Source organism: Cantharellus anzutake (genome assembly GCF_015039405.1).
Source record: "Cantharellus anzutake strain C23 chromosome Unknown EI90scaffold_32, whole genome shotgun sequence".
NCBI classification, from domain to species: domain Eukaryota; kingdom Fungi; phylum Basidiomycota; class Agaricomycetes; order Cantharellales; family Hydnaceae; genus Cantharellus; species Cantharellus anzutake.
In genome coordinates this window covers 614,761-627,840 of record NW_024066982.1, presented here as the reverse complement: position 1 = coordinate 627,840, position 13,080 = coordinate 614,761, and the positions used below count along the sequence as shown (strand labels likewise).

General features: G+C 49.3%; 4 protein-coding genes across 4 annotated transcripts; 3 read left to right on the top strand and 1 right to left on the bottom strand.

Annotated features, from left to right (window-relative positions):
• Positions 1-713: 713 nt before the first annotated feature.
• EI90DRAFT_2924633 (Sec8 exocyst complex component-specific domain-containing protein) lies at positions 714-4,988 on the top strand (the record flags this gene model as incomplete). Its single annotated transcript, XM_039054869.1, has 17 exons — positions 714-936; positions 988-1,037; positions 1,087-1,204; positions 1,256-1,457; positions 1,510-1,678; positions 1,729-1,831; positions 1,894-2,594; positions 2,640-2,723; positions 2,775-2,891; positions 2,946-3,404; positions 3,461-3,712; positions 3,762-3,908; positions 3,962-4,155; positions 4,211-4,325; positions 4,373-4,491; positions 4,548-4,764; positions 4,815-4,988. 17 exons carry the CDS (start codon positions 714-716, stop codon positions 4,986-4,988), a joined length of 3,444 nt encoding a protein of 1,147 aa, XP_038914696.1.
• Positions 4,989-5,898: 910 nt separating this feature from the next.
• Positions 5,899-8,294, top strand: EI90DRAFT_2997486 (T-complex protein 1). Its single transcript, XM_039056242.1, has 9 exons — positions 5,899-6,011; positions 6,071-6,132; positions 6,184-6,263; positions 6,316-7,034; positions 7,089-7,269; positions 7,322-7,649; positions 7,716-7,817; positions 7,873-7,899; positions 7,959-8,294. The coding sequence occupies exons 1-9, from the start codon at positions 5,981-5,983 to the stop codon at positions 8,070-8,072; spliced, it is 1,644 nt and encodes a 547-aa protein (XP_038914695.1). The 5' UTR covers positions 5,899-5,980; the 3' UTR covers positions 8,073-8,294.
• EI90DRAFT_3063289 (uncharacterized protein) lies at positions 7,988-10,164 on the bottom strand. Its single transcript, XM_039060720.1, has 4 exons — positions 9,817-10,164; positions 8,752-9,732; positions 8,472-8,692; positions 7,988-8,420 (listed from the first exon to the last, which is right to left on the bottom strand). Exons 1-4 carry the CDS (start codon positions 9,865-9,867, stop codon positions 8,411-8,413), a joined length of 1,263 nt encoding a protein of 420 aa, XP_038914694.1. The 5' UTR covers positions 9,868-10,164; the 3' UTR covers positions 7,988-8,410.
• On the top strand, positions 10,029-11,106 carry EI90DRAFT_2924512 (Nucleotidylyl transferase; the record flags this gene model as incomplete). The annotated part of the gene is made up of 4 exons (XM_039054863.1): positions 10,029-10,264; positions 10,344-10,501; positions 10,566-10,654; positions 10,732-11,106. 4 exons carry the CDS (start codon positions 10,029-10,031, stop codon positions 11,104-11,106), a joined length of 858 nt encoding a protein of 285 aa, XP_038914693.1.
• Between the last annotated feature and the right edge of the window lie 1,974 nt (positions 11,107-13,080).

Below are 13,080 nucleotides of genomic sequence, written 5' to 3'. Positions count from 1 at the left end.
CAATTTGGATACCTGGTTTGAGAAGAGGAGAGAGCACAGCCGTCATCAAACGGCGCGCACTGCTCGTCGTCGTTTGGTCACTTCGATGAGTTTGAGCTGTGGCGCCCGGTTTGAGATTGCGGGTGGGTTTCCACGACGCGGCTGAACACGGCAGGCTCCGATTAAATTAACATAATTCCAGCCCGCAACGACGATTCCACAGCTCTTCGCGTGTCATATACCAATTACCGATTCCGTCACGCCAGGACTGCATAAATTTTTTTGGCGCTACAACTTCTGCTGGTTTGATGTCTCGCAGTCAGTTTCCGACAGCGTCGCGTCGACCACGTTCACCAGCCATACAGGAAAATGATTCTATCCATCAATCTATCCCAGTTACTCCTCCGCTAGCTATAAATAGGAGTCGAGGTCGCACCCAGAGCCAAGACTCTACTTCTTCACCGCCACCACAGACCTTTGTCCGACCTGCACGTTCAGATCGACGGCCACGGCAAGCACCTCCGATTAGTAGATTGCAGCCTCAGCAACCCCCCTCATCTGCTCCGCTACCTCGCTCAGGAGAGGGTTCCATCTCCAATATTTCCAATGGGTATTCTTATGGAGGGCGGGACAGCCCTTCGGCGCGCTTAGACGGGCGGCCGCCACGCCCTCCGCGGAACCGTTCGGACACTGTAGGAAGTCGAGGGACGGACACATCTGATCCGTATGGTGGGATGGACAATAATGGTCTCCAGGAACTTGGGGAGTCTCAGTCACCCAGAGCATTGGCTTCGGTGATTCAAGCGTTTCAGAGAGCGGGAAACGCAAGACGGCAAAACACATTGGAAGGGTTCACGAGTGATAGGGAACGAGAAAGAAGAATAGATAAGGAAAGGAGAGACCGGCTTAAGGAGAAAACCCGACGAGCGGCGGGGAAAGGAACAGGAGATATTGATGGTATGAATATTTTTGCTCGGCTTGCAGGTACAATTCTGACTGGGGATGTAGTTGTTCTTAACGATGTCAAAGATGAATGGGAGGATATTCTCTCTGAGGATGTAAAATGTGTCCTCTTTTAGTCTCAGCGTAACGCTGATTGTTTCTCAGTTTAATCCTGTCACATTGGCGCTCTCTCTTTTAGATACATCCTCCGCAGGTCGCGATTTCCAATCTTTCATTGATTCAAAATTCTCTCTCGAGCGCGCTTTGAAGGGGTCCATTGACAGTAAGTAAATAACAACGGATACTTTCTCACGACCCTGTTAACCAGATATAGAGCACTACAAGGCGTTTGCTCAGTCATTGCCCCACCATGCGAATGTTTTCACTTCTCTTTCAAAAACGCAAGAAGATACATCACAGGCTCGCACTAACCTGATCGAGTCACGCGATGCTCTGGGCAGCAAACGAGCTGATCTCGCGCAGCTGTGGTCAAGGGGTCAGGCCCTTGAGGAGATGATGCGCTTGCTAGATCAGATGTAGGCTATAGCATCAGCCCTATCCCATTCTCGTCTAATCTTACCCTTTCAGCGAGAAGCTCAAGGCCGTCCCTGATCTTTTGGAGTCATTGATATCTGAAAAGAGGCTGCTTCAAGCCGCTATTTTACTCGTCAAAAGTCTGAAAATGATCAACAGGCCTGATATGCTGGAAATTGGAGCGGTATCTGACTTAAGAAGCTATTTAACTTCTCAAGAGACTGTTGGTATAACTTTTCAAACCGTTTTCATGAACTAACACGGCCGCGATAGGGTTTACGCGACATATTACTGGAGGAACTACAAAGCCACCTATATTTAAAAGCATTCTGGTGCGATAGACGCTGGTCTGCATATACCCCCAATCAAGACACCTGTGAGTGCTAAACAGTCGATAAATGACAACCTTCGGATGGGTGCCGCCTCACAATTTTATAGTCCCTTCCGTGGAGTTTGACCAGTTAGATGATATTGGGCGTTCTATCGTTTCCGACCCGGTAACCTCCCACCATCCACGGATGGACCGCTACCTCAAGCATTTATCGTTGCGTACTTCCAACGAGTCACCAATGAATCTGGAAGACCCCAGTGATCTCACAGTTTCGAGTCTTCGTGAAAGGACTCTCGGGTCCTCCCTCTATAATGCTGTGGCATCACAAGCAAGCGATTCGCTCCCAATGTTGCCGTCAAAGCCACTCACGTCTCCTGACGACGAGAATCCTGAATATGATTCATTCACTTTCATTGAGTCACTTTTAGAAGCACTTGCGGTCCTTGGGAAGCTAGTTAGTGTGCTGGATACGGTTGTTCAACGTCTGCCAGCCGAATTGTTCCATTTGGTGGAAAAAACTATCGAAGAGGTCCACGAGCGTTCGGACTTTCTCCGTGGTATCGGGTTGTCTCGCTTTCGCAGCCCAACAGTATCTACTACTGTTGGAACTGCCGCATACACCTTCGCTGACACACCTCGCTCTGCACATGACGCTTCCTCGTCGCTCCGGTTGATCGTGCTAGAAGCTACTTCGAAGGAATCTGATCTTGAAACTCTTAGGGATCTCTTTTGGACACTGTTCTCCAAGCTGAATGCCGTACTTCAGGGATTCCGTGTGACCTACGAGGTTTCCAACCGCATTAGCAGTGTAAGTCGCCTGAATTCGAATGGTGCCCGGGCTCATTGTGCACAGAGACGAGACTTTAAAGATTCTTCGGGGATCCAGTTTGGCTCATTAATTCCTTTGGCAGACGTGTGGAGTCCGGTTCAGACTGAGGTACAATGAAAGTTGAACCTTGAATCCGCTACGGCTAATTCCTCGCCATAGATCAGCCAGCTGATTAAGCTCTATCTTCGAGACGAGGATAACCTGTCCGTCTCGAGCCGTAACCCGATCGCTTCAATCAATGTCGTGCTGAGTGGCCAAGGTCGCGAGAAGCCTCTAGTACGGTGATGCGTGTTACCTGATGAGCCACGCTGGCTAATCCGCTTTTGACAGAGTGTGTTTAAGTTCGCCGACACCGACTTTAAGGCGTCAGGTCGTGCTCTTCGGAAGCACGACGATGAACTGTCAAAAGTCCTTAAAGAGATGGTTCCTGGTTTAGTGACAGGCTCTACCGAGATTGCTTCAACATCGGTCTCGGCTCTTGCAGCCGATGATCGCTTCTCAGGAACAAGCGAGCATCGCCTTCTGATTCGACCCCACGCATTTCATGTTACCGCTTTATTCCGACCAACTCTTATGTGGCTTGATTCCATCTCATCCGTCCTCACACATACCGGAGTGCCCCTCATGCTCTCTGAGGCGCAGTCTATACTCAACGACTTCGTACTAAATATTTACTTGCCGCAACTAGAAGAACGCGTCATCTCGCTCTCACGAGAGTCATTCAGCGGTCTCGACGCGTTTCATGAGGACATTGGTTGGACATCACTTTCATCCCACCCACTGGTCAAAGTAAGGTCCTCTTAGTTTACTCTACCATCACCCTTGCTCAATCATGACCAACTCAGTCGAGCGTGCATCTCATCGCCCTTGTCAATTCATTATGCACGATGATGCAACATGCCCCCTTCCACCAAGAACACTACGCTCGTCTAATTTTAATAGTGGTTGATCAGTACTATCAACGATGTAATGATCGATTGCAGTTATTTACAAAGCCATCCAGAGAAGATATCGAACAGGATAAATCCGCATATTTAAGACCAGCCGCCTGGGCACAGAAACCGGAGATGGTGTCATTGTTAAACGTCCTTTTTACCGTGAGTTTGAATAATTCACCATGACCGCACAACACTGATGATGATGCAGGCCGGAGCACAAGCCTCACGGGATGAGGCCTGTTCAAAAGAAACCATTCACGAGGGCGCTCTACTAGAGATATCCCCCATCCAGAGAAAAGATAATCTTGGTCCCATCAGAAATGTAACAAGTTTGGCTAACTTATATCAATCATTAGTATGTTTCCTTTCGCAAATTACGGAATCAGCTTGATCAATGATCTCCGGTAGTTATGGCTCATGATACAATTTATACGCCTTCGTCAGATTGCCGAAGAACCCAACAGTCCTGTCTCTGCGGTTGAAACTCCGAGACCAACGTCAACCCCAATAACGTCGGACTCTTATCTTTTCTCCGATCACTTGTCTGCTCCACGCCAAGACAGTACAGAGTTGCGACTCCCATTGACGCGTGCCATGCTTTTGTATGCATCAGCTCCTTCCCCCACCTGAAAATTGCTAACATGTTGCTCTTCGCAGGCGCTTCGATGCTCTGCTGACGATCTATGATCGATTATCAGAGCACATTTTATACTCAGTCAGAATCGATTTACGGTGTCGCACTTATTTTCATCTGCAAAGCGGGATTCGCAGAGTATGTGATGTCCTAACCCTGTAATCAATAATCTGACAGTCTGCCAGTCATCCTATCAAATTGACCAAGAAGCGTCGGAACCTGACCCATTCATTGATGAGTTGAACGAGGAAATAACTGCATATGACAACTGTCTTGTTGCCACATTACCCGATCGCGAGCGTCGGTACGTGCCAGCTGTTCTGGAACGCTAGAGTGATCAGACTCACGAGTGTACACCAGTTTCGTGTTCGAAGGCCTGGGGTCACTTATGGAACACATCCTTATCGCTGAAGTTCGATCCATCCGCCTAGCAAACGCAGAAGGGGTTCGGAAGATGCTGAGGAATATAGTGGCACTACATCAGGGTCTTCGTTCCATCGATGCTATGTCTCAGGACGTCAACACAGGGTTCGAAAGGGCTCGTAGATTCTATTCATTGTTTTTCCTTGGTCCTTCGGTGCGTCCAGCGCTTTTCGGTGGTCGTTTCCTGACTGTCACAAAATTTAGGCTATGCTGGACACTGTGAGAGAACGACCACAGTTCAGTTTTAGCGAATACAAAGCTATGCTAAAACTCCAGAGTGGGGTGGATCAAACTCTTGCAGATGGTGCGCCGGCGGGGGACCCGGATTACAAGTTACTCCTACTTGATTTGGAGGCATTGACAATTGGAGACGACTAAGAACAAGACTGCCAGGGCATGGCATGGTGTATCATCGCTTCTCACCACATGGCAACAATATCCTTATTGATAGGATCTAGACATTGCATCTAATCATCTTGTACACTGATCGAGCATGCTCCACAATCGTTCTGGCTCTTCTACCTTTTAGTGACATAATCTAGACCAAGGATTGCCGGGCTACCTAATTAATCCATCATCTACGAAGTCACACAGGGAGAATACCCGCCCCACTCCAACATGATCGCAGTCGTGAGGGTCACCTATGGACACAGCTATTTCATTAAGCGAGTGATCATCGAAAGCCGGCTGGTAATGACAAACACGATCGGGAAGTTTGCAAAGCACCCGCTGCATTTTAGCCCACATACCTGGCCAGCACAATGTAACCATAGGACATGACGGCAATCGAACATCCCTCACGTCCACAGGCCATGACAAAGCTTGCTATTCAGATAACGGTCGGTGACTAAGGAGATGTGAAAGAGCGTCACTAGTGATAGGAGGATGGCTGTTGGGGTTTGGTGTGTGAGGACGTATGTCGATTGCGCAGCGAATTAAACACAGAATCCCCTAGACGAGGAAGTCATCTGCGAAACCTGCATAGTAGATGTGCCAAAGGCGCATCATCCCAGATCGAAGTTCATGGTAGCCCGAGATGCGAGTACATTTACAGTATGTAGTACATTTGTCCATTACACGCCGAGGAATATGAAGTAGGCTTCTAGTGGAAGAAACGCAGAGCGCGTGAGGGGCGAAGGTACACTTGGCTACACAGTGTCCGGGCAGGAAAAGATGGCGGCCAGGTGCAGACGCCGTGCAGTTGATGCATCTATTGTTACGAAGTCATAGAGGCTGGAGTCCTGCCTAGTTGATGCAAGCAGAACGTCCTCCGACCAAGTCAGACCAAGTCACGCGATTGCGAACACTGCCTCAGTATCAGAAAAGGCGATTTCGTTCAAACCCAAAATATCGTCGCAGAATAGTTCACGATGAACGCCCAAACGCCGGTCTTTGTTATGAGTGCGTGTTTTCCGGGAATTTGGGAGAAAAATTATCCATACGCGTGTCTGGCTTGTTAGATACTGCGCCCGAACGGCAATCGGGACGCAAAGCACAGACATCGAATATCCAAGCTGGAAAGGTGAGTAACCCCCTAACCTGTGACTGAAACATTCCTGAGGTTCCTCACCAGGTTGTTGCCGATGTTATAAGAACATGTCTTGGACCAAAGGCTATGCTCAAGATGATACTTGATCCTATGGGTGGCATTCTGTGGGTTTGACTTTGCCAGAGCTGAACAACCACTCCTTACCAATGTGTTCAGTCTTACCAATGACGGGAACGCGATACTCCGTGAGATTGACGTTGCACATCCTGCCGCCAAGAATATGATCGATCTAAGCCGGACGCAGGATGAAGAAGTTGGAGATGGCACAACAAGCGTTATCATTCTGGCAGGAGAAATTCTCGCTCAGGCTCTTCCTCTTCTCGAAAGGAATATGCATCCCGTAGTCATCATATCTGCCTTTAACAAAGCACTCAAAGAAGGGCTAGACATTATTACCCGCGTTTCGGTCCCTATCGACACATCCAGCGACGCAGAGATGCTTAATCTGATCAAGACTTCAGTTGGAACGAAGTTCGTCGCAAGGTGGTCTTCCCTTATGTGCAATCTTGCTTTGCAGGCTGTACGGACAGTCATGCGCGACGATGATGGGATAAAAACGGTTGACATAAAGCGATATGCTCGTGTTGAGAAGGTTCCAGGAGGCGAAATCGAAGAAAGCAGAGTTATCCGTGGCGTAATGCTCAACAAGGACGTCACGCATCCAAGTATGCGAAGACGAATAGTTAATCCTCGCATCATACTTCTGGATTGTCCTCTTGAGTACAAGAAAGGCGAAAGTCAGACCAGCATGGAACTGTCGAAGGAGGAGGACTGGGCCCGAGCACAAGAGATCGAGGAGGAGCAGGTGCAGCAACTATGCCAAACTCTGATCTCCTTTAAGCCCGATCTCGTCATTACCGAAAAGGGCGTGTCAGGTAAATTCTTCAGCTAGTCCTTGCATGCTTGTTCCACACTCTGACCCATCGCAGACATTGCGCAGCATTACCTCTCGAGAGCTAGCGTGTCTGTCCTTCGTCGGGTCCGCAAATCCGACAACAACCGTATCGCTCGAGCTGTTGGAGGCACCATCGTGAATCGCGTTGAGGATCTCCGTGATTCAGATGTCGGGACGGGTTGTGGGCTCTTCTATGTAGACAAAATGGGTGATGAGTAAGCGGTGTCGCGGAAATGCACGTCCGATTCATTGATATCCCGATACCAGGTACTTCTCATTCATCACCGAGTGCTCTGCCCCTCGCGCATGTACCATTCTCCTCCGTGGCCCTTCGAAAGATATCCTCAATGAAGTGGACAGAAATCTCGCGGACGCTATGTCCGTCGCACGTAACGTTTTCTTCAATCCTCGTCTTGCTCCTGGAGGAGGCGCCACCGAGATGGCAGTGAGTGTAGGGTTGACAGCGAAAGCACGGACAATCGAAGGCGTCGAGGCTTGGGGCGTGAGAGCAATAGCGGACGCTATGGAAGTTATCCCACGAACACTGATACAGAATGCGGGCGGTAATGCCATCCGGGCGTTGACTGAGTTAAGAGTATGCGAAGCTTTCTCTCATTGGCGTTGTCATTATTCACATGAGCGGCACTTTCTATTCGAACAGGCAAAGCAGGTCGTTGGGGGGCACATGTGGGGTATCGATGGTAATACAGGCAAACTTGTTGACATGAAAAAGTATGGACTCCTTGAATCTGCTAGTGTTAAGGTTGGTATACTTTCTTTGTTCGAAAACAAATAATCAATTTGTGCCGGTTACTCAGATCCAGACCCTTAAAACCGCCATCGAGGTTGATATTTTCTTGCTTTGGGATGTAAAACTTACTGAGTCCCCGTTACCTCTGATTAGGCTGCCCGCGTATTGCTCCGAGTAGATGATATTGTACAGGCTCGTCGACAGGACAAGGATCGTGCCGAGGGCGGGGGTGGACCGGCCCCAGAGACGGAAGGGATGGAATCCTAAATGTCGTAGCGCGCAATCAAATACAGACGTTTAATCCCTGAGGGAACACGCGTGTATTTTAACCCGTACCGATTCTCCTGCAAGATGGAAATCGATGTGGAGTGCGAGGAAAAGCCGGACAGAAACGGGGGATCTAATGGCTAGTACACATAAATCGTAGCACAAGGATGGGTGAATGCATGCAATGATGGGTATAGTGAGTCGTGGAGGATTGAAAAGAAACAGACACAAGGATATGAGAAGACAATAGTTCAGACGTGAAAGAAGCAAATAAGGCATCTAAACTCGCACGGGTAGACTTTCATCTAACGTCGAGGATGTAAGGCTGCACGATGAAGTTATTGATAACTAAGGTTCATCAGACCCGATGCTCTGACCTGCACGAGAAGGATACCTCACCGCAATAACTTAAGTTGTACCCATTCAATGTTATTCGCATTGAAATCCACTCCTAGCTTCATCCACCACTCCTTCGCCCCGGAGCCTTGTCGGATGGCATCCTCGACAGCCTCCTCGATATCACATATGCGGTAATGAATAGGAAGGCCGCTATCATACCACCACTGGAGGACCTCCGGCCGATTGTGGCGTGTCGCACCGATCAACACGTCTTCATTGTACTAAGTAAAAAGTTTCAGGAGAAGTCAAAATTCTTATGAAAACTAAAGCCCTAACGCACCATCATTTGATACCCAGAATGCAGCCACCAAGTTAAAACATTAAGGCGTCCGTTCCGACTGGCGTGCTCGAGGGTTCCATTATCATAATTGACTTCGATACCTGAATGGAGCCACCAATCCAATACCTCCACCTGACCAGCCTTGCTTGCTAAGTCCATGACACGACCAACTTTAAGTGACAACCCTGACTGCTTCCACCATTCCAGCACATGGATGTGGCCTCGTGCGCTGGCATTCTCCAGCGCCGCCTCAGTATACTGCAGCGGAAGTGTACTTGAATGGCGTTTCCACCACTCGAGAACTTCGATCTGCCCATGGCGGCAGGCTTCATCAATACAATCGTCTCCGTAGTCTTTAGGTATTTCATGCTGCCCCTTCCACCATGTGAGGACTTCCGTCCGACCGGAGCACGAAGCACGGAAAGGGATGAGTCGTGAGTGAATACCGCCGTAGAGCCGATCGAACGAGGTGGGGTCGTGACTCTTCAAAAGATCGAGGATATGGGTGTAGCAAAGTCTGACGATCGCGTTGGCCCCCGTCGCGGTTAGGGCCGAGAAGTCAAATTTGGTACTCCCAACTAGGGCCGAAAGATCTGCAGAGGAAGCTCGATCCCATTCTTTTGGTGCTTTGAGGGATGTGACCGTTCCCACAGCTTTGGCTAGTTCCCAATCACCCACACAGTCCATGATGTCCGCAAGGAGTTCAGCAGGGAGCGTAGGCAACTTGGATGGCTTGGCTATGGGCGGTGGTGGAGGGTGTTCTGGAGCAACTTCCGGAGGGCCCGGGAAGGACTGAACAACAGGAGACGTAGAGTAGCTTTCTAGATCATGCTCAGCCAGCCTCTTAGCTAAATCAAGTGAGGAGCCATCGACAGGCAGGTGCCTTATCGACAGAAATAAGACGAGCTGATCCCTCGTGAGATTAGTGTAGGCGTCGACGACACTGCTGAGTAGAGATGCATGCGTAGTGGGCAGCTTTGGCTGTGGTTTCGTGAACAGAAAGCACATGAGTGGTGGTCAGCTGAAGAATGGGAATCGGGATCCCACGATCGTTCACATGCTTACCTCGGCCTCTTTGGTACCAGTCGACTCTTTTCTGGGACGAATCAGAGGCATGAGATGATCGTGAGCAGTAAGGTAAAAGGCATCAATACAATTGTTTTATCACGGGAGCCGTCAGGTGATGTGACCCGGCAACTTCCAGATCTGGATCCATTTCGCAAATCGACCCTGTTCCTTCACCGATCACCCTGTCAGCGATGTCTGGCGACGCAGAAATGAGCAACTACACATTCTTCACGCACAGACTCAAGCGACTTAGTGATCCCGATAAGACTCCTGTTGTTCTTGTAGCTTGTGGCTCCTTCTCCCCTATCACTTATGCACACATGCGAATGTTCGAAATGGCGCAAGATTATGTACGTCAGGAGACCGATTTTGAGGTCGTTGGTGGTTACATGTCGCCTGTCGGGGACGGCTACAAGAAGCCTGGTCTGCTCAATGCTTCCCGACGGTGGGTTTATCCCAACGATTGCCATTATTGGCTCATTGTTAATGTTCCTCCCGCCGGGACATCTTCCCGGTCATAATAGAGTCGAGATGTGTAGACTCGCTTGCGACCAGACCAGCAGGTGGTTGATGGTGGACGATTGGGAAGCGCTGCAAACGGAGTACCAACGCACAGCTCTTGTGCTTGACCACTTTGACCATGAAATTAACACAGTAAGGGGGGGAGTGGATGACATGGAGGGTGCGCTGAATTTTTCTGCTTTTGATCCACGCTACTGAGCATCTCCTTTGTCCCCAATGTTCAGGAGTGAAACATCAAGTTCGAGTCATGCTGCTCGCAGGGTCCGACCTAATTCACACAATGTCCGAGCCCGGCGTCTGGTCACCTGCAGACGTGTGTATTTCCCACCCCTGCGCGCGGCGTTTCTCTCGTTATAGAAATCATGCTAACCACGTTTTCTTCGACTCCAGCTTGAACATATTCTTGGACGCTATGGGTGTTTCATCATTGAACGAGCTGGTTCCGACGTCGACGAAGCTCTCGAATCTCTGAGCGCATGGCATGACAACATCTATGTGATTCGCCAGATGATTCAGAACGATGTTTCCTCCACCAAAATCCGCCTCTTCCTACGCCGTGGAATGAGTATCCAGTACCTACTGCCGGCCAGTGTGATCGAGTATATCGAACAGAATCGACTTTATCTCGACGAGAACCATCCTGGCCCGCTGCCCGCAAGTGCCCCCGATAAGGAGAGGAATGGCGAGAGGTCATCATCCAAGTTATCACCATCCACGTCGTCGTCACGGCCGCGTGCGCGCAGGGAGAGTGCTAGTGGGCTGTGACATCACACTCCCTCCGAGGGGGCAAGTAGCACTACCAACTCTCACAGTGCGACTGAGTCCCCTTGATAGACACAACCCGACATCTCAATTCGCGTGGCTGAGCCGATGTAGGCCGCAGTGTAATGAATAGGACTGGATGCCCAGACTTTGCAAACGCGTTCATTTTATGTTATTTATGCGGCTGGTTGACGTCACATCACCAGTACTGCCCAAAGTACCAACATAGTAACAGGGACCATATCTCCCATCATCCTATATTCGCCTAGCCACTAATGTCTTGCCTATTATGTCCTAGCTCCGCATGGTCACTTTGGCCCATGATTGGGTCGGAATTGCCACGTTGGGCACCCCGATAGAATATCTTATTCTTTCTCGTGATGTGGGCTCTAACATTTGTTGTTTTCGGTCTTTACTGTCCCGATCTGTGGTTGCGTCTAGACACCGTACAATTCGTTTCATGTAACATCGCCCTGCGATCTGGATTACAGGAATTGTGCTAATCAACGGTTGGCTGTGGACGGACCTTTACAATTCAGCTGGAGAATGACATGCTAGGTGGAAGATGGCCGGAAGACTCGACATGCAATGAAAAGTTCGCCATTTGTGGTGGAGTCCGGACTAGAGAATAGCTTGACAAATTGGTGCAACCCACGCACGTGGCAAGGGCTTGGTGAATGGCTCGGAAACCCCTAACACACTCACTGCGTTTAGAGAAAGATTATCCGTAGCCGAATAGTACAGGGATATCTGTGATATTCTCTGTTATATTGCACACTAGAATGATCGCAGGATATGTCAGGAATAGTTCAGAACTCCTGCACACTGGGGCAGAGAATAGCACAGGGATTTCGCTGACCGGATTTGCGGGGCACCAGCTAGGTCCTGGCAGTATCCGTTACTGAATATTTCACAGAATATTGCACACGGAATAGAGGTCCGTTGCACGCACATACAAACGACTCTTAAATCCGACAATATTCGGTACTGCTCATTTTCCACTCATTTTCCGCATCCTCTTTGTGCTTCATACTTTTAGAGCAAATTCAGATAGTAGTGCTGTAAGAACAATAAATACACCCAATGGACTTCAAGGTCCTGAAGGCGATATGCTGTCCACCTCGCTGATGCGCAAAACTCCATCTGGTCCTCAGCTAGATCTCCACGGTAACGCAATCAGAACCAGCATTCTCAGCATGCCCACAACATCAGACTTGAAGCAATGGAACACTACTCCACTGGCCAAAGTAGCGATAGTCTTCCCATAGGGCAGATGACTCAATAAGTGCAGCTAAAATCCGCTAATAGTACCGCGGACACTCACCTGAACGGCTAGAAACGGTGTGAGAGGTAAGACAAAGAACAAGTGGCCTGCCAATGCATGTGTGAGTCGCATGCCCCATAACATGTAATGTGGGTCAGGCTTACTGATCTAGCCTTGAATGCCCAGGACTCGACATAGAAAGTATTGATGTGAAAACCCTCTACCATCGCCTTTGCCAGATGATGCTCCAACGCGACTAAGAGCAGATGGAGAGCCTGTCCTTACCCCAAACTGGTGGTTGGGGTTCAAGGCGCCAATAAGTGGTTAGTGAGGCGGTGAGGTGGTGAGAATTAGCTTAGGAACACCGGTACGTGAAAGTGGACACACCTTTGCAAAACCGCTGATTCCTGGCACAAACAATTAAGATCCACATCAAAAAAGGAATGATTGATGAGAACAACGCCCGTGATGCCGCGGAGCAGTACTTCACCTTGCTCAAAGCCAAGTGGACCAGATCACAGTTCGACAATTCCTAAAAAAATATGCAAGCGCAAAGTGCGATTATGGTGCGATTGAGAGCAGTGCATTGCCTGATGATTGGTAATATTGATTAAGGTTCTCTGTGCTAGAAAGCCACCAGGAGGCATGAAGGGTTAGAGGGTAAGGTTGGTGCAAGTAAGGATGAGATGGAGTCGATTATCCTCATCAATCCG